This window comes from Aedes albopictus, chromosome 3 (genome assembly GCF_035046485.1).
Source record: "Aedes albopictus strain Foshan chromosome 3, AalbF5, whole genome shotgun sequence".
In the NCBI taxonomy this organism is placed as follows: Eukaryota; Metazoa; Arthropoda; class Insecta; order Diptera; family Culicidae; genus Aedes; species Aedes albopictus.
Genome location: NC_085138.1, coordinates 234018874 through 234043999, shown reverse-complemented (window position 1 = coordinate 234043999; position 25126 = coordinate 234018874). Strand labels below are relative to the sequence as shown.

General features: G+C 39.5%; 1 protein-coding gene across 12 annotated transcripts in view; it reads left to right on the top strand.

Moving 5' to 3' along the window:
• LOC109401709 (ras GTPase-activating protein raskol) overlaps positions 1-25126 on the top strand; it is a 441723-nt gene that overhangs the window by 339505 nt on the left and 77092 nt on the right. For 3 of the 12 annotated variants that reach the window (XM_062859553.1, XM_062859552.1, XM_062859551.1), the window contains exon 2: positions 3430-4438. The exons of 8 other annotated variants lie outside the window; for them this stretch is intronic. In XM_062859553.1, the coding sequence (XP_062715537.1) occupies positions 3544-4438 (895 nt within the window). In that variant the 5' untranslated portion in view covers positions 3430-3543. Of the gene's footprint in view, positions 1-3411; positions 4439-25126 lie in introns of all 12 variants that reach the window. One more of the 12 variants, XM_062859550.1, reaches the window with a different exon arrangement.

Below are 25126 nucleotides of genomic sequence, written 5' to 3'. Positions count from 1 at the left end.
GCACTTCCTTCACTCGCGAGCTAACGAAGCTGGTCGCACTCGTGATTGATTCGCGAAGCAGCTCTGAACATTTTTCGATTTTGTGAAAAAAACAAATTTACACGGCCGACAGCTCTACTTTTCAGGAACAATGAAACACAAAACACTACTATCTGATGGATAATTACTTGTTTTGCTATTAAAATCGCACTAAAATACAATTCCCGCATCTCCACTTGTTCTTCGCGAATAAAAGTTCATGAGTGTTTTTGTTTTTATTTTGCTTCATACTCATGAAGCAAGCGGGTGCGAATAAACTCACACAAGGCTTACTCTCGGCACCGTGAGTAGACCGTTTGTTGGTTTTTCACTCGCGAGTTGATTCACGATGAGAGTGTTTCCATCTCTGCTCGTAGCCATTTTCATAAGCATTTGTTGAAACGGCTAGACAATCCAGCCACGCCTCAACAATAGCCATGATGTCGTAGCTGTTGCCCATAACTGGAATGATGTTCTACTTTGGTTGACGAGAATCTATAGTACTGGAAGTTAGGAGAGGGATTTATTCGATAAGCGAGCATACTTGCCGACATGTGAAGGTCGGGACACTCTATTTCTTCTTCAAAACACAGGACCAGGACCAGGCTGCTGGTTGCTGACAGAAGTAGCTCAACTATATTGGGAGGATCAAGGACTTCCTCAACACTGACGGCAAATGTGTGTCTAGGTGAGGTCTAGTAGAGGCTTCATGTTGTAGTCGAGAACTGCATGATGTCACTTCAGTCACTTCACTCAAAATTCTTGTGGGATTTTAAAGACATCAACATAAACTGTAGCTTTTACATTACAATTTTTCGAATTCAAGCTCTAAAATTATTTTTAGGTAGCAAAGGCTCCATTATTGGTGGGCCGTGCGGTTAGGGGCGTCAGTCGTCTGATCCTTTCGTTAGCCTCGGAGTGTGGGTTCGATTGCCGCTCTAATCGGTGAAAACTTTTCGTCAAACGTAAAATTCTCCAGTGGACCAGTGGGCGTTTCGTGTGTTGTCCGTTGTCTAATGTTAGTGAACGTTCAGTCTGTGCAACTTCTGGTTGAAGACGGTGTAGTGTCTTTTTATATTTATGTTGCAAAACCTACACACGTCTCTGATAATCATAATTTACTCGAGTTCCATTGGAGATGCGATCTTCATTGTTCGAAAATAAACTCAATGCATTCGTTAGGAGGAAGCATACTTCACCTTCCTCCCGTACACGCAGCCATGTCATTTTTCGAAGTATCACTTCAGTAGCTGAATGATATCACATGTTTGCAATCTAAGCTTGTTTGCCAACTTGCATACGTTCCCCGTTCGTGTGTAAAATTGTCGGTAGATACATACGTACCTACAGTTCAAGCAGGGTACTTAGTGACGTGCATAACTGTGATTGAAGTTCAGCGGCGGTGACAACTCAAACAGAACCGTTGTTGCCGTTGTTCCGAAATCACACGACACTTCAGGGGTTAGAGTGAAGAACTTCTTTGAAAAACATCCATTGTGAAAGGGCGACATGTGCTGCACTTATCACATCTTGCCCCGAGGAGACACATTTTACCGACACCTTTCCATCGTGTCGCATGTTAGTAAAGGCCACCTCACACGAACGTTATTGATGGTGCTAATCACGGCAGTAGTGGTGGCAGAGGCCTATTGGTCGAGCTGCAGGAAAGGAAAAAAAATGAATGTCTTTCTCGAGCGTTTCTTGTGTAATGCAGTTGGCGCCAATTTCATTCACCATCATGCCATAACCAAAGGCCGGTGACGGCGACTGCCGGCGGCCAGTGCGTTAGCTGACTGGGCATCGAAAAGCAAGTTTCCATTATCACTTTTTATTGCATTCCAAATTCTCTTCTGCTGGCATTCAGAGGGGGAAATCGGTATGAAGTGCACTACTTGGATAACGTTCAACAGTAGATTTCGTTCCAGTAGGGGCATTTCGCCAAAAAGAAGAAAAACAATAAAAAGAATGAAACACAATCTTCCGTAACGATTTGAAAAACTATATCTGACTTATTGACGTTTTTCACAACAATGAGTAAAGCGTGCATTTTACCCCGCCCTCCTCAAGCTGCACCATAGTAGTACAGGCTGCATTGGTATCTTTCTTCCATTACCATCCAAGCCTATGTCATTCAAATGCGGTGGGCGCCTGTTCCCACCGTTCCGTACCGTCATCATCGTTAAGAAGGGCCAAGTACCTACCCAAAAACACATCCGGGGAGCGGTTTGTTTACATTCCGATTGTGAGAAAATCCTCCTGAATGAAAGTGCGAAAAAAGTATGTTTTAATTGGATGTAGTAAAACTTGGGACCGACGACGACGAGTTGTTTTTGGCGTTCGCTTCATTCGTTCGTTACTCATCTTTGTCTCCGGTTTTTCTCGCCTCTATGACCAACCAATATCAGTGGTACCGGATCTTTTTCGAAAATCACGGATCACGACGACCGGTGGAGCTATGAGTCAGCGTGGCCATAGTGGTGAGCCTATGCGAGCAGTGCCTTCCCGATCCGATGGATCGCATTCCTAGGGGTACCACGTCATCCCATGCTTTTCAGGCCCGGTTGATGATGTTGAGATTGGTCATGATTCTTGGTAACGTGCGGGACAGTTCGCGTTCCATCTCGTGATTCGTTAATTTGAACGTGTCTGTGATTACGTGCTCATATTATCTTTAACAATAAATTTCTCGTTGAGTGAGGGAGCTCGTGGTTCGATGTGAGTGAAATATCGATTTATATTGATTTGGAAATCCCAAAATACAAGGACAAATGGAAGTTTCATATGTGAATTCAGCAACGCCGTTTGTATTGTTTACATCAGCTGCTAACACTTGCCGCAAAGCTTGATGATCTAAAGGGATACCTTCATGGCTTCAGTTTCGTCACCTCGCTGAGTGTGTCCCATCAAAGACCAGCTCTGAAAGGCGCCTGGGGTCCAATGGACCCCAGGTATCCCTTTTAGGGTTAAGGAAGTGTTGTCGCTTGGCGTTACACATCTCTCCACATTCTGATCACCTAATGCAAATGTTTGATGTTGTTCTTTTTCTATGTTTTATAAAACTTTTTGAGCCTAAAGTTGGCCTGAATACCTTCCCTGTCAAACTAATCTATACTAAGCCGACCAAAACCCCTATAACACAGAAAAAAAAACTGCAGAGAACACCCAAAGATAGTGTACCTTAAGAATAAAAAAATAAATCATTACATTACAGAGTAGGTTACGTGATAACAAGGATACGAAGATCATGAAAAAATCGACCTCAAAGTGAATCAACTAAACTGGTTAAACTAATGAAACGGGAATTCTCAATCCACATTATTCTTTTGATACTGCTTTCGCTCGTATTGGGTTAATTCAATCAAACGCATCAGTGGTTACTAAATACGTCATCAGTTGTGATTTGCTTCGCAGAATTTCAACCAGCTGCTCAATGTGTTCCACCATGGAAGTGAAATAATCCATTATCTCCTGAAGAATGTGAAGAAAAGTTATTTTTTGTGACTCGTTATCAGTGCTCAATACAAAATGCTGCAAGCAGCAGAAACCTCATTCGGTTCGACCGAATCCTCCCGGAGGCGTTCGACATTCTACGTCCCGTTAACCGGGGATAGCTCCTGCCACGAAGCCGCCTCGGACGATCCTCCGGCATCGTCTACGCCCGGTGCCAAACCAGACGAGTACACCAAACGTTCCCTGGAGCGTATCTACAATCCCGATCTCAGTGCCTGCAGTTTCGATTGGAGCCTAGACGACTCCCTGAACTCCACCAACTCCAACCTGCTCGTCAGCAGCGAGCGCGAGAACAAACTCAAACGATACGGCATTGTTCTAAATGCCAGTGTAAATATCGACGACGACGAGACCACGTGCCATCAGAAGCAAAGCAACACCTCAACGCCGATTCGCCTTATGAAGTCGCGCAGTCGCAACAACATCCTCAACCTCCCGGAGAAACCTTCGCTGGTGCCGTCGCCTTCGAAGGAAAAGTCCAAAACCTTGCCTCAGAATCTATCGCCGGCGAACACGTTCCCACCGAAAAGTTCCTTTCTACTCAAGTCGACGCCGAAGATTTCGCTCAATTACTCATCGGAGGCTGGCGGTGGAGGCGCCAACACTTCCACTCACTCCGTGGATGCTTCCTCTTCGTCTCACTCCGTCCTCAGCCCGAAAAAGTCGCTCAGTTTCATCAGGCGGACACATTCCACCAAGCTGTCGAGAAGCAACTCGTTCCTCAAAAGCCTCACCTCAAAATGCGTCGACCAGAACGACAATCTGAACCTCCTGAAGATAGAGGTCAAGGAGCTGGACTTTGCGCGGCTGGAGAAATTCATCCGGGCCGGCGAAAAGGCCGACGAAATGGTGCGGGACATGTTCCTGCGCTGCAAAGACGACAAGGAGGAGGAAAGCGCCGTTCATTCCGGTAAGTACCCAAAATGCCTACAGTTACAGTCATTCAACCTTGACTTTTATTCAGACGGATTATGTGTATCGGGCATAAGCCGGCTTTCGTCGAGTTCGGTGACTCAGTTGATTGCGCTTTCACACGCAACCTCCCTGATCGATGACGTCACCTGACGCGACGGACGGACGGTGCTCCTTTTCTTTCATTTTTCGCACCAGTCAGCCACCACCCAACCTATCACAGACAGGTGGCAAACGTGTGTCAATGAACCGGAGCATATAGAGTGCCCTGACCAATGTCGGCTTTCATCGAACTGGAATCATAAGTTTTATTGGTTTTCCAGCCGCGGCGGAGACATGAATAAAGGTGTTCCTCCGGTTTCGATGGAAAACACCTCCTGTGGTGGGCAGCCTAAATGAGGCAGCCAGAGCGCGCTTATCCATCCATGGCCCGGTCGTGTTTACACCCGTTCGTTGGTACCGGTGAACTTACTCATGCTCTCCGACTCTCTGCTCTGTCGAGTGGAAAATTGCTGCTGTTGTTTTGTTTCAAGCCCCTTGAGGAGGGAAGAGGTGGATCTCTGTGTTTGAGAGGCCGTAATCAAAGTCACGCCATGCCGGCTGGACACCACCGCCGCGCTGTCAGTCGATGATGGCATTTAGGAAGTGCTTCCCAATTGACGGAACAAGCTTTGCTTGTTTCATGTTTGGAGTGATTATCTCTTTGAGTATTTTTCCACGTGTGATTTTCACGCTCATCTAAAGGTTATCCTTTTTGTATCCACTACTAGGGCGATCCTCCAATTGTTGAATATTTATTTGGCTGTTCTAGACGATCACTGCATATTTTTCTACACTATGAAATTATGTACAAAAAAATTAAAAGAAACAAATAAAATCAGTACTATATTAAAAGAAACAATAATGAAAATCGTAACAGGAAACGAATTGCTGTTAGAATAATTGAAAATTGTACCCTAACATTTGGGATTTCGAGCAGATCACACAAATGTCTCAACTAATTTCATAAACTAAGCGTATGGTAAAAGTCTACTTCGTCATTTCATTCCGATTTTCTGAATTCCTTCTGATTTTTCCACGAAATTTTCTACTCAGATTCCTGCTAGAGTTCTATCTAAGATTCATTCACGAGCTCCTTCTGGAACTCCTCCTGCATTGCCTCCAAAGATTGATCTATTAGTTCTTTCCAAGATTTCTTCAGACGTTCCTTCGAGGGATCCCCAGGAGTCCCTGCTGAAATTACTCCAGCAGTTTCTTCTGATGTTCCTCAAGGAATTCAATCTGGGAATCCACAAAAAGTTTAAGACTACACACTCAATCCTGAATTACCTGTTCAGCACTTTTTTGACGAAAATAGAACAGCAGAACAATTTCGGTAGCTTTGGTAATCGATTTTACTGAGGCTCAGTACACCAACTGTCAAAACCGGGTACAAAAGGTAAACAATAAACAAAAATTTACCGAACACGGTATTCTAAATTAAGTGTGTACACAACAAATAATTTTGTAACTTCCAGGCGCGTAATTTCTGGCGATGTAACCATTTTCGAACGTAATCTATCTCGGATACATCGGTTTCCAACAATTACAACACTCTCCATGTACACTCTGGTTGGCACCGGAAAGTGTCAACAAACCCGTTCCAGCGGAAACTAGAAGCAGTATTATATTTATCATCTAACATATTACTTGACGAAATAGCCGAGAGGTAATAGATATGCCTCACAATCAACGCACCAGTGTACGAATCCATGCCAATATTTTACTTATATATAATTCATCTGCCGTTCCGGTTCTAGTGATTGCTAGACCCACTTTCAAGCTACGGCGGCTGATTTGCTGTGTGGAAAGGATGCAATTTGTACATTACTTTTACGACGCGACTGATGTGCAGCGAAAATGATGTGATATCATAAGATTTTTTTGCTGTGTACCTCCAGCAGTTCCTTCTGGTAAAGTTTCAAAAGTTTCTTCTGTGATTTTTCAAGGAGCTCTTAGAGTCTTGGAGTCTTGGATTCCTCCAAAAGCTCCTTCGAGGATTCCCTCAGAGTTCTTTAACGAATACCTCCTAAAGTTGCTTCTGGGATTCCTCCAAAATTGTCCAATATTGACCAGAAGTTATCCAACAGTTCCTTCAAATATTAATCTTTCTGGGAATTTCAATCGTGATTTCCTCCGGAATTCACACCTTCATTTTTGGATTTCTTCAAGAGTCTTCTGAGATTTTTCAAGGAGTTTCTTCTGAGATTCCTCTTTTGAAAATTCCGAGATTTTTCCAGGAATTCCTTCCGGCATTCTTCCAGGATTTTTTCTCTGGATTCCTCAATGAGTTCCTTCTGTAATTCCTCAAGGAGTTCCTTCGGGGATTTATCAAGAAGTACCTTCTGAGATGTCTCTAAGAGTTCTGAGATTTCACCAAAAATTTCTTGTGGTGTTTTTCATTAGCTCTTATCGGGATTACTCCAGGGACTTCTTCTAGAATTCTTTCGTAAATTTATCCCATACTTTCTTCTGGAATTCCTTTAGGATTTACTCCGGAGATTACACCAATAGATTGAAACCACGACGTTGAAAGACTATTTCTATGCCAAAAAAGCGTTTCCAGAAAAAGTTCTCGAACAAAAGTAATAGCAAATTGGCATTTTTTTCGAAATTAATAAAAAAAAACTTCGTCGAAAATCCATGGGACTGTAGAGCAACCATGGGAAGTAGAGGGTTAAGACACTCCTTGAAGGCTTTAGGCTTTTAAAGAAATCATAAAAGGAAGGAGTGAATTCCGGAAGGAACTTCTGGAGAAACACCGGAAGAAACCACAGTTGAAATTCCCAGAAAGAGGAATCTTTGTAGGAACTCTTGGATAAATCCCATAAGCAACTTCTAGTCAATCTTGGAAAATCTTGTAGGAATCCCAGAACGAACTCAAGAAGGTATTCGTAAAGGAAGTCTTGCACGGATTCGTTCAGAAAGTTCTGCAGGGATTCTTTTATAGAATCATCCAAGGGCTGCTTTAGAAATTCCTCCAGAGGTGCATGAGTTACCTAAAAAATGGCAATCAACCACGGATTATTTCAAAAATATTTCAAGCAAATCAAAAAAATCAAAAGTTTAGAATTCCTTCAGAAATTTTGCAAAGGATTTCTTTAGAACATCTTACATAGTTTCCTTTATTTTTCCGGGGTTCACAAAAAAGTTCCGCTTAAGTTTCCTTTAGAAATTCTTCCAGGTATTCCTTCAAAAATCTCTTCAGAGATTCTTTTGGATCATCTTCTATGGATTCCTTCCAAAATTGCACTATGGATATATTCAGAAATTACTCCAAGAATTCATTCATTAAAAATTCAAAGGATCCTTTAAAAAATTTTAAGAAATTTCTCCATGGCTTACTTCAGATATGCCTTTGAGAATTTCTTCAGAAATTTCTCCAAGAATTCGTTTAGGAAGTTTTCCATGGATTCCTTCTGAAACATCGCCTGGGATTACTACAAAAAATCTTATAGAGTGTCCTTTAGAAAATCCTTCTGAAGGAATCAGATGTTTGTCCAGGGATTTTTTCACCGTTTGCCCCAAGGGATCCAGAAGTTTTGAATGTTTTTATTATTGAGATTTCCAGCCCTAAGCTGGTTCATCTCCGCATTCAGAAGTTCTTTTAAAGATTGGATCAGAAATTCTTTCAGCTAGCGTTACAGGAACTCGTACAGGTATTTCATCACGAACTCCTCCCAAGATTTCCTCGGGGATTTCTCCAAGGATTGCATTGGAAATATCCGCAGGAATGTCTCCAGAAATTACTTCAGGGGTTCATCCAGAAAACCAAGTAGCAATTCCCACATAGATTCTTGCATTATTGACTTCAGGGATTCTAGTGGGAATTGCTCCAGGAATTCCTGCAGAAATTCATTTAGAGATTTTTTCAGGTGTGCCAGTAGTATTCCTCTGAATATTTCCTCAGAAATTCCTCCAGCGTTTCCTCCAAGGTTACCTTCAGGATTTTTTCCACGGACTCAGAAATTTCTCCAGAAATATTAACTAGAAACTTTTACAGCCATTCAGTTAGGATTTTCTCATGAGATTTTTCGGATTTATCCAGGAATATTAAAAAAATGCTCCAAGTACTCTGTTGAAGGATTTCTTCAGTTTCTCAAAAAAATCTTTTTGGAGTTCCGCCAAGCGTTTTCCAAAAAGTTTTCCCTGGTATTTCTTCAGATATTCCTGCTGAGATTCCTTCAAAAATACATTCAGAAATTTTTAAAGGAATCAGACTAGAGATCTTTTAAAAAATTACTAAATGGAATCTCCTAGTAATTCCTCCGTGGATTCCTTCTGAAATTTCTTCAGGGATTTCTTTGGAAATATCTCCGGGACTCTTTCAGTTTTTTGAGGATTTCTATAGGAATTTCAGCAAAAGTTGTTCCTTGGATTATTTCTTCGTAAAATTCTCCTAGGAATACCTTTAAAAAACCTGCGGGAATTCCTCCAAGAGTTTCTTTAGCAAATCCTTGAAAAATTCCTTCAGGGATTCTTAAAGAAATTCCTACAAAGGCTCTTTATGAAATTGTTCCAGCGATTCCATCATAAATATCTGTTGTGAATCCAGAAATTTCACAATTAGCAAAACTCTTCAAAATTGGACAAAATTCAACTTTTTTTCAGCTCAATGCACTAGTTTTCTCGCGAATATGCCTAAATTAGATGAACTGCGCTTCGAACCCCGCACCCCACCCCATTTCCGTCAAAAATTGGCGCATTTGAAACCTACAATTGTAGAGCAATTTCTGAACAAGCGCCAAAGAATAAAGCTCTGGAAAAACTCTTTAAATGTCTAAAAGAATTCACAAAGAGAGGTCTGAATAAATCCTAAAATAAATTTATGAAGCAATCCTTGCACCTGGAACAACTTATGGAGAAATCCCTGGAAAAACTCATAGAAGAACTTCTAGAAGAATAATTCGTGGAGGATTTTTGGAAGAAATTCCTGAGGGAATCTCTGTAGTAATTCTTGATGGTATCCCAGAAGAATATATGGAGGAATAATTCCAACAGGAACTACTGAAAGAAGTCCTCTACAAAAATCTGAAGGCATTCATTGAGAAACTCCTGCAAGAATCTCTGAAAGAATCTGGGAAGGAACTCCTGCAGAAATCTCTGGAGGAATTCCTGCTAGAATTTCTAGGTGTAATCCTGCAAGAAACTGTAAAGAAATGTCTGCCAGAACGGCATTTTTAATGAATCTCTGCAGGAATACCTGGAGAAATTCCTTGAGAAACCCCTTGAGGAATTCCAACAAGAATTAATTCGGAAATTTCTAGGAGAATTCTTGGAGAGATTCCAAGAAAAATTGCTGGAGGAAATTTTATTAGAATTCCTGAAAGAATTCCTTAAGAAATTTCTGAAAGAATACAGGGGATAGACAAAATGATCGGGACAGGTAAAATTATCACTTTTCAAAAAATGTTCAACTAGCTGTAACTTTTCGAAAAGTGCATCAAATATTCTCAATTTTTTACTGTAAGTTTATCAACTAGTATCATATCATATCAATGGTCCAAATTTGAGAAAGATCGGGCTATTTTCCACGAAGTTATAAAGATTCTTGGAATAGCTAAAATTATCCGATAGCCAACTTTGTAACAGCTCAAAGTATCTTCGGAATCAATAAACCGAATGCAATGAAATTTTGACCATTTATGACTTATATAATGATCTATGAAAAACCGTTGACTTAACTTAAAATTCTTAACACGGAAGAAAATTATAACGATTAAATTATTTTTCTAATTAAACACTAAATTATCAAAAACTTCAACATCGTTTCAAAATTCAAGATGCAAATTATAGTTCATTTAATTTCCCTCTAATTGACTCATATATAAATGTGTTTTGTAGGAAAGTAACAACATAGCCGCAAACAAATTGAAAAAGTAATGGAATACATGTTAAAAATAGACTAATTTGCTAAAAAAACGTGAGAAAAATATAATCGCTATAACTTTTGCTCTTGTCAAAAATTTCAAGTTGTGTCAAATGTTTTTCAGAGTTATATAATTCATAAGTGATCAAAATTTCATTGCAATCGGTTCATTCAATCCGGTGATATAAAAGCTCAAAGTTGGCTAACGGAAAGTTTTACCTTTTTCAAGAATCTTTATTACTTCGTGGAAAATGGCCCGAACTTTCCCAAATGGACCACTGATACACAACTAGTTGATGATCTTAAAGTAAAAATTTGAGATTATTCGATACACTTTTCGAAAAGTTACAGCTTTGAACATTTTTTGAAAAGTGAAAATTTTACCTGTCCCGATCATTTTGTCTATCCCCTGTACATGTACTTATTGCAGCAGCAATATTTGTAAGAATTTCTTAAAAATCTTTTTAGAATTCTTGGATAAATACCTGGAGAAATTCCTGAAAAAATCCGTGGACTACTCGACTACTCCAAAAAAATAATCTTTAGAGAAATTTCTTGAGGAACTCCCCTGGAAAAATCACCACCCTGGAGGAAACACCAGGAAAATTCGTGGAGGAATTCCTGAAGGGATTAATCGACAAATATACAATGCAATAAATGGACTATACACATTTTCAAAAATGTTCTTTAATGGTCATCAGCTAGTTTGAAGTCATTTAAGTGCTTCATGGGTACGATGTGGTTTTCTGATAAATCGCACTTATCTCGTCGTTTAGGATGAGCAACTGTAGCGGTGATAGTATACATCCTTGCCTTGCACGAAAATGCCCCGTGCTGTGCTTGAATGAGGCCGATGATTTTCTCAGGGAACTAGGGAATAGCTAACACTAGTTTACAAAATAAAACGAAAGTCGTGAACTTCAGTCAACGACCAAAATTTTTGAAGCATAAATTAGCGCTGATTTCGAAACCGTGCTTCAAAAAAATTTAAAGTAGAACAGTTTTTGAGTTTTAGCTCAATTTCGAGTTTTACAACTTTTTAAAATATGGAATTTACTAAAATTCAAATATATTGCGTTTTGTTCAACCAATTTTAAATCTTTTTCCATAAATTAAAAGCTGAATATAATACGATTCGATCATCTGAACGCAGGTTTTGTGTTCTATTGATGAAATTCAAGATATTGACGAGTTTTGGGGACGATCTCCTTAAATTTTAGCAATTTTTCCAAAAATATATGAAGAAATGTTTTTTTTTAATAAGAAAGAAACAATTTAAAAATTCTTTCTCAACGTTTATTTGACATATCATATGTAGGCGAGTTACAGTAAAAAATTCAGCTCAATCGGAGCATTGATTACGGAGAATGAGATGTGAGAAGTGGACGACTTTGCTTAAAAATAGAACAAAAATCGATTACACATCATCAACCTTGTATGGAAAGTCGAAAAAATTTCCGCTCTACTGTAATTTTTTTCCTTCGCGTTTTCGAACTCAGGGCATGATTCTACACCAAAAACGATCATCAGCTTACCGAGTTCAAAAATGCTGTAAACTAGTGTAATCAATGACTCCAAAGTAACAGAAGTAGCTGAATAAATGTTTCTTTAGCTAAAATTTGCTTAAAAGCCGTTTGTTCAACTCTTGTTCAGCAAAAATGTATGCTTTGATTTGTTTCCAGATCATGATACAGTATCGTCCGGTACGGAATCCTGCTTGCTGCCGTCGGAGAGTTGCGCCAGTTACCGCATGCAGTCAGATCACTCTTTTTGGGTACCTTTACTAAGGCGTCTTGCATTCAGTCGAACGGAAATGTCGTGATTTCCCATATATTGCAGAATAAGGAATGTAACAGTTGTGCAGACATTACGGGGTCATCTTTGAGCATCTCATCTGATACGCGATCGGCCCCGGGTCTCCTTCAAATTTTCATCCATTGGTCATCCTCAGTAATGAACCGCACATAGAGAACCACTGCCCTGCTGCATCATATTTCGATTAAAACCGAAAAGTATAACCTGGACAAGAAAAACGATGTCACTACTGCAGCAGAGCCGTCTGCAGCACTCCCTCCCATTCCCGCGCGCGGTTCAGTGAATTTATCATTCCATTCAGAGCCAATTTGACACGTTTCGAGTTTCGACCGGCACAGTTCGTGTCGCGTACGCTTTCGTAGATTCGATTCAACGGAAATAGACGCGGCGCAGGTGTAAATAAAACAATGCCCCCGCCCTTCCATTGCATTGTTGGCCGCCAACCTGCAGCTCCACTGCTAGTGTTGTGTACCTGTGTGATTCTGTTTACCAGCTTTGGCTTGGGCACTCAATCAGATAAGCGTTCCATTTTCTTCGCGCAATCTCGAGAATTTCCAGTGTGCTTTTTATCAATGAAATTGTGCTTGCCGTTGCGTTGGAGAGGTTGGGATGGGCACTTGAACACTCGTACGGGAAAGACGTGGCGGCGTGTCGGTGTCGATAAGAGGAGGCTAGATGCTACTGAGTCATGCTGATAATAAAAAAAAATCACCTTCAGAGTTAGTACGAAGTGGGCAATCATATCGCATCAGTTTCGCAAGAATCCACCCGGGAGGCATCATTCTCGGATTAGCTCGTACTCACTTCGGGCGAAACAAAAATGCCAAATCACTCAATTTCATGAGCCGCAGTCTGGTTGCGCAGTTACTTTGAGCCTCTAATTAGATGGATATTGTTTTATACATAGGATTGGTATGGCTATCATGTTAAAAAAAGTTTCTCCAAAAGCATGTGTAATTGTTTTGTGCATAATATCATTGCTTTTAATCACCGATAAAGGTTACTTCAAAGAGATACTTTTTCCCTCGAGGTGTTACATAATAAAACCGTGATCTACATTTCCAGTTTTATAATCTGGATCAATTTCTGCCTCAACTAAGTCCGTCATTTTTTTTTTACAAATTCACTTGAATTTATATATGTAGATACCTTTAGTGTGTAGCCGAGTACAAAGACTCATTAATTAGTTTGCAATTGGCTGAGTTTTTGTATATCAGATGACTACAGAAAGATCAAACCTACCAAAATGTAATTCATTCAATCAGAAATTACCTTCCAAAATACAATCTTTCCGAAATCAGACTTGCTCCATGTAATCTTCCCTACCACCGACCAGAACGGCTTCTTCAATCATACAGGTTGAACCGGATGCTGAGTCCAAGTTCCGGTCCAGTCGTTTTCTTGTTGTTTATTCGCCCTATTCTTTTGATCAAAAATACTCACAAAGTGAAAAAAAAACTACGACAAAGCGGAAGTGATCTACCCGCACCCACACCTTTCATTCCACCTAATAAGGCGGAAGATCTTTGCGTGAGGTGGCATTTACCGATCGTCGTCGCCGTCGTCAGTTGGACGATCTTTCAAGAAGAGAAACGAACAAAAGCACTGCGCTCACTGCGCTGGCTGAAGAATTTCTTTCCTGTCATTTACGCTTCCGATGCGGTAACACTGACTGTTCTTCAGTGCTCATAGTTCGTTGCTTTTTTGAATTATGGGATGACTATTGTGTGGCGGAGACGACGATGACGTGTGGTTATTGAAGCATGAAATTAAGATTTCTGGTGTCCCAGCATGAGTTGAACTGTTGAACAGTTGAGTTAAAGTACACCATACAAGAAAAGTTCGCTAAGGGGCATGTTACACGATTAGCAATCAACAAAGAAAGCTCTTAGCTCTAGCAACTGTGAAAGTGACCGAAAACAGGGTTTATGAATATGAATGTAATTGTAGACCACTTTTACGACATGACTGATCTGAAGCTGTGATTATGTTATATAACAAGATTTTTGCTGTTTAACCTTGTACTTTTTGTCCGGATTAATACATGAGATTCAATCCAATTCACTTTTTTACTGTCTATCTTATTGTGAACTATCAAAAGAAAACATAATCAAACGAAACATATGTATGTACAAAAATGCTGCGAAAACGAGCGAAGACTTAAACTTTAATTCGCGATTCCATTTCACAGCTATCTTACAGGTTAAACACCATCGGACGATGGCGTGAGAAAAAGCGTTTCGCTTTAATTACGGTCAGTGTCGTGGAACGAGTATGACACCATCACATCACACACAATGTATTACTGATGATGTGTGGCATGGCATGCAGCTATAGTCATTGGTTCCCCAATCATCATCCATTTGTCATGGAACTTGTCTGGGAGGGTCTCTTAGCATGAGCAGCTGCCTGTATAGTGGGATTTTAAACCATCATCATTATCGGTGTACCTTTCTGCGTACGCAATGTCGATGTACGGATAATGGACCAAGTTATCGAAGATGATTTCTTATGATGTTCCCACCGCAGATTTGTTTGGCTTTATTGTTACTCGTGAAATCACTCATATGCGTGTGACATAATAGAAAAAAAGAATTCCATTAATCACCTAAATTGGTTTCTAAATAATGATATTTTCTGTCTAAGGTTCATGTTTCCTTGACCTGATACATGGTTTGTAAAACTAATAGGCTAACGTACCCAATAAACAACAAATTACAAATTACAAACTATTCTTCAGGCATCAGCTGTAAAGGTGTCGATGGTGACTGTTCGATTCCCGGTCGGACCAGGAACTTTTCGTAAAGGAAATATTTTTGACTTCCTTGGGCATAGAGTATCTTTGGCCTGCCACACGATATATATACCATATGTACATATATGTATACAGGGTGTTAGGTTCCTGAGTGCAGACTTTTTAAAGGGCGATAGAGGACCATAAATGGTGAAAAAAATTGTTTTACGCATATGGTCAAATCTCAACCGTTACGTAGTTATTGAACTCCCCATGTTTTTGACTCTTATTGTCTTACCTGGCTATAACTTTAAAATGGTCAAACTTATCGCTGTTTTTACCCTTATTCGAAAGATTATTGAATTTTCAATCAAATGGCATCTTTCAACCGATTGGTTAAGTTAAATAACTAAGTTTTCTAGAGCAAATAGCCTTAAAGTTGTGTGTTTTAATTTGTTTTTGTCAATTATCTTTGAAAAATGCGTAATAAATTAAAATTCTTTCTTTGGCAAAGTTGTGGCCCCTGTTCCACTCTACAATTCGTTCATTGACATCAAACTTCTATCTCTTATCGTTTTCTTGCAATTTTGATTTAAACGTCGCATTTCAGATCATAAATTTGCAACCGTCATGGTAAGCACCTTTTTGCGCACTGTGCGGTACATTTAAATCAAAATTGCAAGAAAATGATAAGAGTAAGAAGTTTGGCATCAAAGAACGAATTGTAGAGTGGAACAGGGGCCACAACTTTGCCAAAGAAAGAATTTTAATTTATTACGCATTTTTCAAAGATAATTGACAAAAACAAATTGAAGCACGCTATTTTTAGCTATTTTGCTCTAGAAAACTTAGTTATTTAACTTAATCAATGCCATTTGATAGAAAATTCAATAATCTTTCGAATAAGGGTAAACAAACAACGATAAGTTTGACCATTTTAAAGTTATAGCCAGCTAAGGCAATAAGAGTCAAAAACATGGGGCGTTCAATAACTACGTAACGGTTGAGATTTGACCATATGCGTACCTAGAACGATTTTTTTTTCACCATTTATGGTCCTCTATCACCCTTTAAAAAGTTTGCACTCATGAACCTAACACCCTGTATATGTATATGTATATATGTAGATATATGTATACATATGCAAAATGGTAAGCTTTCAGTTAATACCTGTGGAAGTGCTCAAAGAACACAAACTGAGAAGCAGGCTTTGTCCCAGTGGGGACGTAATGCTGAGAAGAAAAGAAGAAGATTATGGGTCTGTAACTAGCAAGCCCAAGCAGCTTTTCCTCTTTTCATATCTTTAATATGGCGTTAATTGTTGCTACCGTGCTTGCGAAGCTCGGCCGGAAATTCGTCCTTCGCAGCAACCTTGTTGTTCTTCAGTCCTCTAATGTCTGTCATGATCACGTCTAGCGCTGGATGTTTCACAGCTTGTCCGTCGTCGTCCATTCGAATTCTGACTGTCGTTCTTTCATTCCCACAGTTCAACCTGTCAGCCACTATTTTTGTGTTTCAACAAGTTTTATTCACGGTCATTGCACATGACGGGAGAAGGCGCAGTTTTTCTCCGCACGCCATTTACAGTTTCGCTAAGCCTCTGCATATCATTCTATTCCACACTCGCATGCGCCGGAACAATCACATTTCCCTCATGCTCTGTTTTTTTTACGATGGATTCTTCGGCTACTCTTGCTTCTCTATATCGTTCCCTGTTCGTTCCCTGTTTGGAAGGGGTATTCCAGCCTGCACATCCACGCAAGTATGCGTGTTTTGTCAGTCGACCTACCTCTGAAGACCATTCTGATTCTAGCTAAACACGATCAACCGGCTGCGATCCCGTGCCATCCGCCGACTCGTCCGGTACCACTGAAGCTCATCGTCGTGATCCAGTTTCATTTTATGATCGGAATAGCTGTGATAATGGACATGCCACAAACTTGCATGATTTCTCCTAAAATGTGGGTGGAATGAACGGTACTGTTAACGAATATTTGTTGGCCAGTGCCAACACATCATCGCAGGTTTTCGATAATGAGTACACCGTTTTCCGCTGCGACCGCTGTTCATACAACAGTAACAAAACCTCTGGCGGTGGAGTTCTTCTTGCAATTCGTCATCAATTGGAGCCGCGCATGGTCCCGAATAACTCATGGTTAAGTGTCGAACAAGTGTGGGTCGAAATTCGTGATTCGTATAACACCAAATTGTTGCAGCAAATCAACCACGTCGAGAACGCCAACGGAAGGATGTTAGACCTTTGTTTCGTTAGTAACGCCGATCGTGCTCCTGTGATCTCTGAGGTTGTTGCTCCGCTCGTCAAACTCGCTCGTCACCACCCTCCTCTCAACCTAGTCCTCGAAGACCGGGCGAAGTACAGTTTCCGTCAAGTTGCCGCTGCAGTGTACTATGATTTTAAACGAGCGGACTTTAACACCATTTCTGACGTCCTAGCGACCATAGATTGGGTAGATGTTTTAGATAATGACGACGTTGATGCAGCAGTGCAAACATTCTCCAATATCATGAATTACGTAATTGATCGTCATGTGCCGAAGCGAATTAGTTCTAAGCACAATCATGCTCCATGGCAAACAACGGAGCTATCAATAAAATCTGCAAAAAAGGCAGCGTTGCGACATTATTCCAAGCACCGGACTTTGCCGTTAAGAAACTATTTTGTTCGACTAAACAATGCATTTCAACGCATGAGCCAATCCTGTTATCGAAAATATATCAAAAATATGCAATTGAAATTGAAATCATATCCGAAATTATTCTGGAAGTTCGTGAACGACCAAAGAAAGGAAGCTGGCCTGCCCACCACGATGATACACGATGGAAACTGGAGCTCTGACCCTGAAACCATCTGCGACTTTTTCGCCGATAAATTTGGAAGCGGTTTTTTCTAATGAAGCAATTACTCCCCGACAAGTCGAAGCTGCAGTTGAAGATATGCCCTTTCTTGGCGAGTCCTTTACACACATCGATGTTGACGAATCAATGATCATGCGGGCCATGAACCAGTCAGCTGCTTGCCCGATGGGATCCCGCCCATTTTTCTGAAAAAGTGCGCCGTTAGCATGGTCGTTCCTCTCCACCGTATCTCTGGGTTGTCGCTAACCAGCGGCAAGTTTCCTACCTTATGGAAATCTGCATTTTTGTTCCCTGTTCATAAAAAAGGGATAAAATGTGCGTCGAGAACTACCGTGGTATTTCCGCCCTGAGCTCAGTTGCAAAACTGCTTGAACTTGTGGTTTTTGAGCCGATCTTTAGCCATTGTCGTCACTACATCGATAAATTCAACACGGGGTTATGTCAAAGCGATCTACTATAACCAATCTGCTGTCGTTTACATCGTATATAATTGATGGCTTCTGTAAAGCTTAACAAACTGATGCGCTTTATTTGGACCTCTCGGCCGCTTTCGATAGCATAAATCATGAAATTGCGATTGACAAATTAACAAAACTAGGCTTCGGTGGCAGATTTGTGAGTTGGTTGCGTTCGTATCTCATCGGCCGCCAGCTCACCGTAAGAATTAGAGATGTAACTTCACTGCCCATATTCGCATAGTCGATGTAACCACCACTGGCAATGCCACCGTACAAAAGCTAATATCTAACGCATGTGCATATTTGTAACCAGTTATATTCAATAGATCACAAGATCTAACTCTTAGTTAAATGTCAACGTGGAAAACATCTTGAAATTAATATTTATTCACTGTTAAAATATTAAAAGCATGTTGGAATCCTTACTACTGTAACGGAGTGGATAGAATTGAATCTGTACAACGAAAGTTCATCCGTTTCGCTCTCTGACGCCTTCCATGGAGAGACCCGTTTCGTCTGCCCAGTTACGAGAGTCGTTGTCAACTCATCCATTTAGACAGTTTAGCGATTCGTCGGAATGTGGCCCGATCTCTGTTTATCTCAGATGTGTTAACATCACGGATCCATTTCCCGGTTTTGCTGACCAATATCCAACTGCATGTGCAAAGTAGAGCTCTACGAAACCACCGGTTTTTGGAAATTCCTGTCCGTTGCACGAACTATGCCGCTTACGGGTTCCTTCTTAGATCTTTTATAGGGTTGCTGACGGTTTCGATAAACTTGAGTAATCACCGTGCAATACATAATAATTGGGTTGCATTGGCTTTTCTCTGTGACAGGTTGTATTAAAACAGCGTTTTATACGTTACGCGTTTCGGCTTACTATTCTTCAGCCTTTCAGACTTTCACCTATCAAGGACAGTACTTAGGAATAATTTTAAATTGATTTAATGTAGATCCAATATCATTAGGGCATAAGTTTTTTTTTATTCTTAACCACTTAACCTATTTTAGAGCTCTTTTGTCCACTAGGGCACTACGTGAGCGATTCCAATTGGCGGCTGCACTTATTCTTTGTACACTTAGCGCCTCAATGTATTCTATTATATTCTTATTCTACTATATCGAACTGGTTTGCCTTTGAGCTGCTTTCACTTTTCTACCCTGTCCTTGGTAGAATGATGAGCACGATGATGAAATGATACGAGCCTGTTGTTCCTTTTCCCGTCCGATTAGGGGTCGTCCATTATGGATTGCCGCTCGCCGATATCCAATTATCTGGGTCCGTTTGAGCTATGAGAGCTCAGAAGAGGGTCATGTGCCAGCCGCTCTCGGGGCGACGACTGACGAAGTGCCGGGGCTGGGATCGAACCCATGACCATCCGCTTATGAAGTGAACGTGTAGCCACTGCGCCACGGGCCCCGGCGGGGCATAAGTTAGCCTGTTGATAGTAAAAACAAATAAATTAATAAACGAACATCAGTTCTACCGGATCCTCGACACCAGTTTCCGGGCGCAGTGTACGGTTTACGCGGCCGCGTAAATGAAAACCGCTTAAAAAAAGACCTGGCTGTATCTGTCCGATTATCTGATATTGTTAGCGAAATTCCGAAGGTTGTTTTCGACAACACAACGAAAAATTGTGAAAGAATTTTTGGATTGTTTGGTAAACTTGCTGAAGTTATCCATGATTTTTTTTGATAAACTTTGGAAAAAAAACTCACTAAAATATGTTTAGAATCAGTTCCAAAAACAAAATTGGAAATTGCTTCAAAAATGTTGATAAAAACGGATTGAAAATTGTTTTATTTTTCATGTTATTAAACAAACTAAGTATTCTTACCACAAATACAAAACCTATGGTAGATACCCTGAGATATCTGGACTTAATTAGCTCTTGTACCAACTTTTCGTACACTCTAAGCAGTTAATTAGTTATTTTAATTTAATGCAACACTGGTGTAAAGCGAAATTGAGTTAGGAAATGTAAACATACGATTAAAAGTGGGTGCATTAATTCGACCGATTAATAAATAAAAAAAATTCTAAGAATTGGTCAAACTTTTGCAATTATTACAGTTTTAAATAATTCTGGAGCAAAAATTAAGATCACTACAAAATTATCAACATTGCGTAAAATTTGTAATACACTGAAGTTTTTTTTTTACGATGGTAATGGTACCGCGTAAAAAAAAACGCGTAAAAAACCGCGTTATTTCAAAAAACACGTCGTAAAAAACCGCGTTATTTCAAAAACCGCCGTAAAAAAATCGCGTTTCAAAAAACGTCGTAAAAGATGTCAAGTCACGTTAAATGTGATCCTGACTATTTTGCGCGTGTTTTTGAAAAAAAAAACGCGTTTTTTACGACGTTTTTTGAAATAACACGTTTTTTTAACGCGGTACCCCGGAAAAAAATGCGTAAAAAAACTTCAGTGTGTACGTTTCTGGATCATTGAAAGTTTGGAAAATGTCCAAAAACCGCTTTGAATTAAAAAAAGAATGAGGATTTCGATGCATGTATCAATATTTGCCCTGAATCTTTGAATATGTTAGTTCAATGTTCATGTTGAATAGAATGTTCATATATTTTCCGCTACGAGAAGCAAGTGGAAATTTAAATTTGCAACTCTTAATTTGCCATTTAAATGATGATGAAAGAAACGCCATTTAAATGATGATGCTAAATAATAAAGTTTTCAGTATCAACTTAACAGTGTTTTACTATTTCCAGCTTATGAAGAATTACATTTTGTGTTTTTTTCTAACGTTCTATTTTTTTTTTCTTCTTTTACAGGTAAGATCTCCAATAAACAATTCCTCTTGAACAAAGGACGTAGTGTTGGTAAATATTTTAAATTGTGTATGATTTTTGAAACTTTAGCGCTATTTCATATACAAAAACAAAATTTTGGTTGCCTAACCAGATAAAAAAAGGATTACATGTCAAGTAGTCCTCATATTAGTCATGCAACTTTCTATCTGTTACAGTTTACATGATGTATCATGTAAATGTGTAGGATATATCATTTCGAATTATGCTGCATTGCATGACATATAATGGAAGTTTACTTGATATACCATGAAACTTACATGACTTGTCATGTAATCTTCTGGGATATCCCACGCTTTAACTATGTGCATTATATGTCACATAAATTTACTCGTAAGTAAATGGAAGAAACTCAAAGATGAACTAGCTTAAGAAATACAAATTCAAGAAAGTAATTATACAAAACATTAAAAAATAATGTTGAAACTTTTAAAGCCGTAAACCTCTACTTAAAAAAATAATATAAAACCCGAATGTTTGTAAAATTGTTCTTTTGAGCATTATATTCAAGCAATATTTTAGAATTAAGTTTTACTGGGTTTCTTTCTATTTTTTTAAAATTTTTCTTCACTTTAGCTTATGAAACTTGCAAAGTATTTGTAATATGTATATTTTTTATTTTTCGAAAACGAAAATCCTCAGTTCTCAAATTCAAAATGATCGTTTCAAAAGTAGGATTTTGGCAGTATACTTGAACCATTTTACGGTGGAGACAGCGTTCTCATTTCGTGTAGGTTGTTATGTTTTACAGCTGTCATAGCGACGAGTCAAAGTGGCAATTATAGCACATATCGTTTAACATGAAGACCTGAGATCGAATGACATCTTCCACAAATTCACAAAACTACTCAAGTGTTGGTTTCGTAACTCGTTTAGGAAATCTTTCAGAAATTATTTGGAGCAATTTAGCAAGAAACATCTTCCATAATTTTATTGGGATATTTGAAATGCCTTCGATAATTTTCTAATTTCTAAAGGTCTTCTATAACTTTTGTAAAATTGCATGAGAAATTTCATTAGCGGTTGCATCGGAAAAGATCCCAGGAATTACGGATAAAACTTCAAATGACATTGGACAACGAATAAGCAGTATTCATGACAGCGCCAAATCATGAACCGCCTCGATCTCAGTAACTGAAATTATGCACGCACCTATTTGTAATATTGGACATCGTTAAAACTGCAATATCTCTGCCTAATGACAATCTAGATTTCTTTTTCGGAATCCAGCCTGGGGCTGAATATCTTTATAATAAAAAAACAACAATTACAAGCAGCGAGACCGTTCCATCGGTTGAGGAGGGCGCTCTTAATTTCAGTTAACTCGCAACCAAGGATTGATGCGCTGTATGTTTTTTTTTTTGCAGTAAGGAGCACATATGTTAACTGAATCAAGTGGGATCGTCATAGCTCTGTTTTCGGATGTGAAGAATGTTGGAGAATAGGATTACTAATGGCACTATGGCCATATTACAATCAGACAAAGCTGCTGTTTTAAAAATAACAAAATCGTACAAGTTTGGTTTCGTCGGATTTTGTTGAATAAATTAGGCTGATACAAATTTATTTCAAAAATTTTGGCTGGGTTTTGCATTTTGAGGGGGCAACTAAAAAATATTTATCACAAAATCGGGTCTTGCTAAAAATTCTTTAAGAAATCCGATAAGTTTTTATTTTTTTTTTCAAGTTTAATGCTTTATTATTTTTACCCCCCTCGATCAGCCAAAGAGTGGGGGGGGCCAAAAAGTGAAATAAATATTTGTAACAGCCTTACTAAAACTTTTAAAAAGCCTACAATTTGGTCTTGCACTGAGTAGAAGCTTTAGATTGTGTGGCCATCTATGCCCACGTTTGTTCCAAGGCTTAGGCTAGCCCTTGAATTGGCCACCCTAGTGAAACCAATTAAACAATGTATCAACATTTTCAATATTACTTTTCAAGCCGTTCTGTCCACCGACTGTTACGAAACGATTCCAACATAACTGGTTCTCCGCATCAACGGGGCCGCGGCGCTAACAACCTGTTACAGGCGGAAAAGTTGATCTTTTCATCTATTTTTCATCAAACCGCACGCTACATAATGTCACCCCAGCCTCCCGGCCTCCCGTTCCCCACAATTTCAATTATCCATCCATGAATGTACAACACCCCTATAGGAGACACGTTTTGTACATTCTTAGCCACACTCACTCGCGCGAATCCAATCAGCCATGTTTCGCCTTTTTGTCGTAGATTTGAATTCATAGCTACCGTGCAACAAGGGAGCCAGTGCCCCTTGAGGGTGGCATGGCCGCAGTCCGCAATACAACCACTTTACAACGCGTTGTGCAATTTGGAATGCGCGAATAAAGTGGAGAGTGGAGAATTGGCGCGCAGATTGATTGGATTAGTTCCATTCCAGCATCGCAGCATCACGGTTAGTCGCGTCGCGTCGTCGTCAGGCCTAAAGTCCAAAGCCAAAAGCCAAAGCCAAAGGGTATTAAACGCGCGAAATGGTGCCACAAATGTGAACTGAAAAGACGCGACGCGATCCGATTTCGATACGCTTGATTGAAGCTTTGAGGGGGTCTATCATTATGCTTAAATTACCTGAACATGCCTGCCAATAGCAACGGTTTGGTGTCTCGATCACCGTCATTGAACTTTATTTATTCACCTATGGGTTCTTGTAGGGTCTTTATTTTCTTTTTTTAAATTTCGTTTTAAAATCTGTATTTGATTTGTTACATTCTTTAATAACATGAGTACACTATAACTTGCAATAACTGACTAAATTAACATACATATTACATTTCATCTGCTGTAGAAACTACGATTTTTGCACACTTTCTGACAGAAACACATTAATCTTGACCAAAAACAAGCTTAGCCTGAATTAATTATACAAATAGTTAAATGTAGCCATATAAATCTTTAGCAATAAGACAATGACAAGCTCGGTGGTTTAGTGGCTAACGTTTTCATTCGTATGCAGAAGCTTCTCCGTTTAATCCTTGGCCTTTTGTATGTTTCTGTCTACTTATCTATCTACATGTACAATTCAAGTATATTCATGTGAATCACGGCGTGAATTTCGACAGGAAATTGATTGATTTAAACTGGCTTTCTCAGTCTAGGGGTATTAATAAAAACTTGTTTTGTGTTGCCCGACATTACAGCCTTGAGTAACTCTTTTTAAAACTAACCCAGATTTTTTCCATGATTTCCTTCAGCATTTTCTTCAGTAGGACATAATGGAAACTCGTCCGAAGATTTTTTGAAAATATTTACATAATGCCGTCCATGGAGTACTTTCAGTAATTATTCATCAACTTTGTATATGCTTATTAGCAATTTAAAGTGTCCTGGGTCTCTAAGAATAATCATTCAATTGAATTGTTCCGAGTACACTCTTGTCGGATTTTTCCAAAAGATAACTTTATATATTCATCTCAGAGCATAATCCTATAGAAACGGCAACTCCCTGAAGGATCCTTGGAGCAAATCTTGAAAGTATTCTCGTAAAAGCCTTGAAACTACCTCGAGGTATCTCTATAAGAATTCCTGAAGGGAATCCCTGAAGAAATTCTTGATGAATTTCCTGGAGGTATTTCCGGAGAACTTTCAAATAATAGAAGGCCTTCGAAAGAGTCTTCCCTGGGTGAATTCATCGGAAAAATCTCTGAATCTACTTAGCATGTAAGTACTTATTTGTTTAAAGTAAGTCACAGCGATACACGCAGCCATAACCTGCGCTGCTGATTCTCCTGTGACATGTGTATGGCTTGCAAGAATCTCCGGAGGACTTATTGTAAGAATTTCTGATGGAATCCCGTAATGCTTAATAGTTCCTGAAGAAACCGCTTGAGGGATTTCTGAATGAAAATTTATAGGCAACTTCTTGCTGAAGCTCCTAGATAAATTTCTGATGAAATCCCCACACAACACTCAGAAGGAGGTGAAATTCCTGAAGGAATCCTGGGATTGGTCCTAGAACAAACGATATAGGGAAGCCTTGAGGCATTCTCGGGATATTTCTTGGAAGAATCTCTGAAGGAACACCATCAAACATCCTTGTAAAA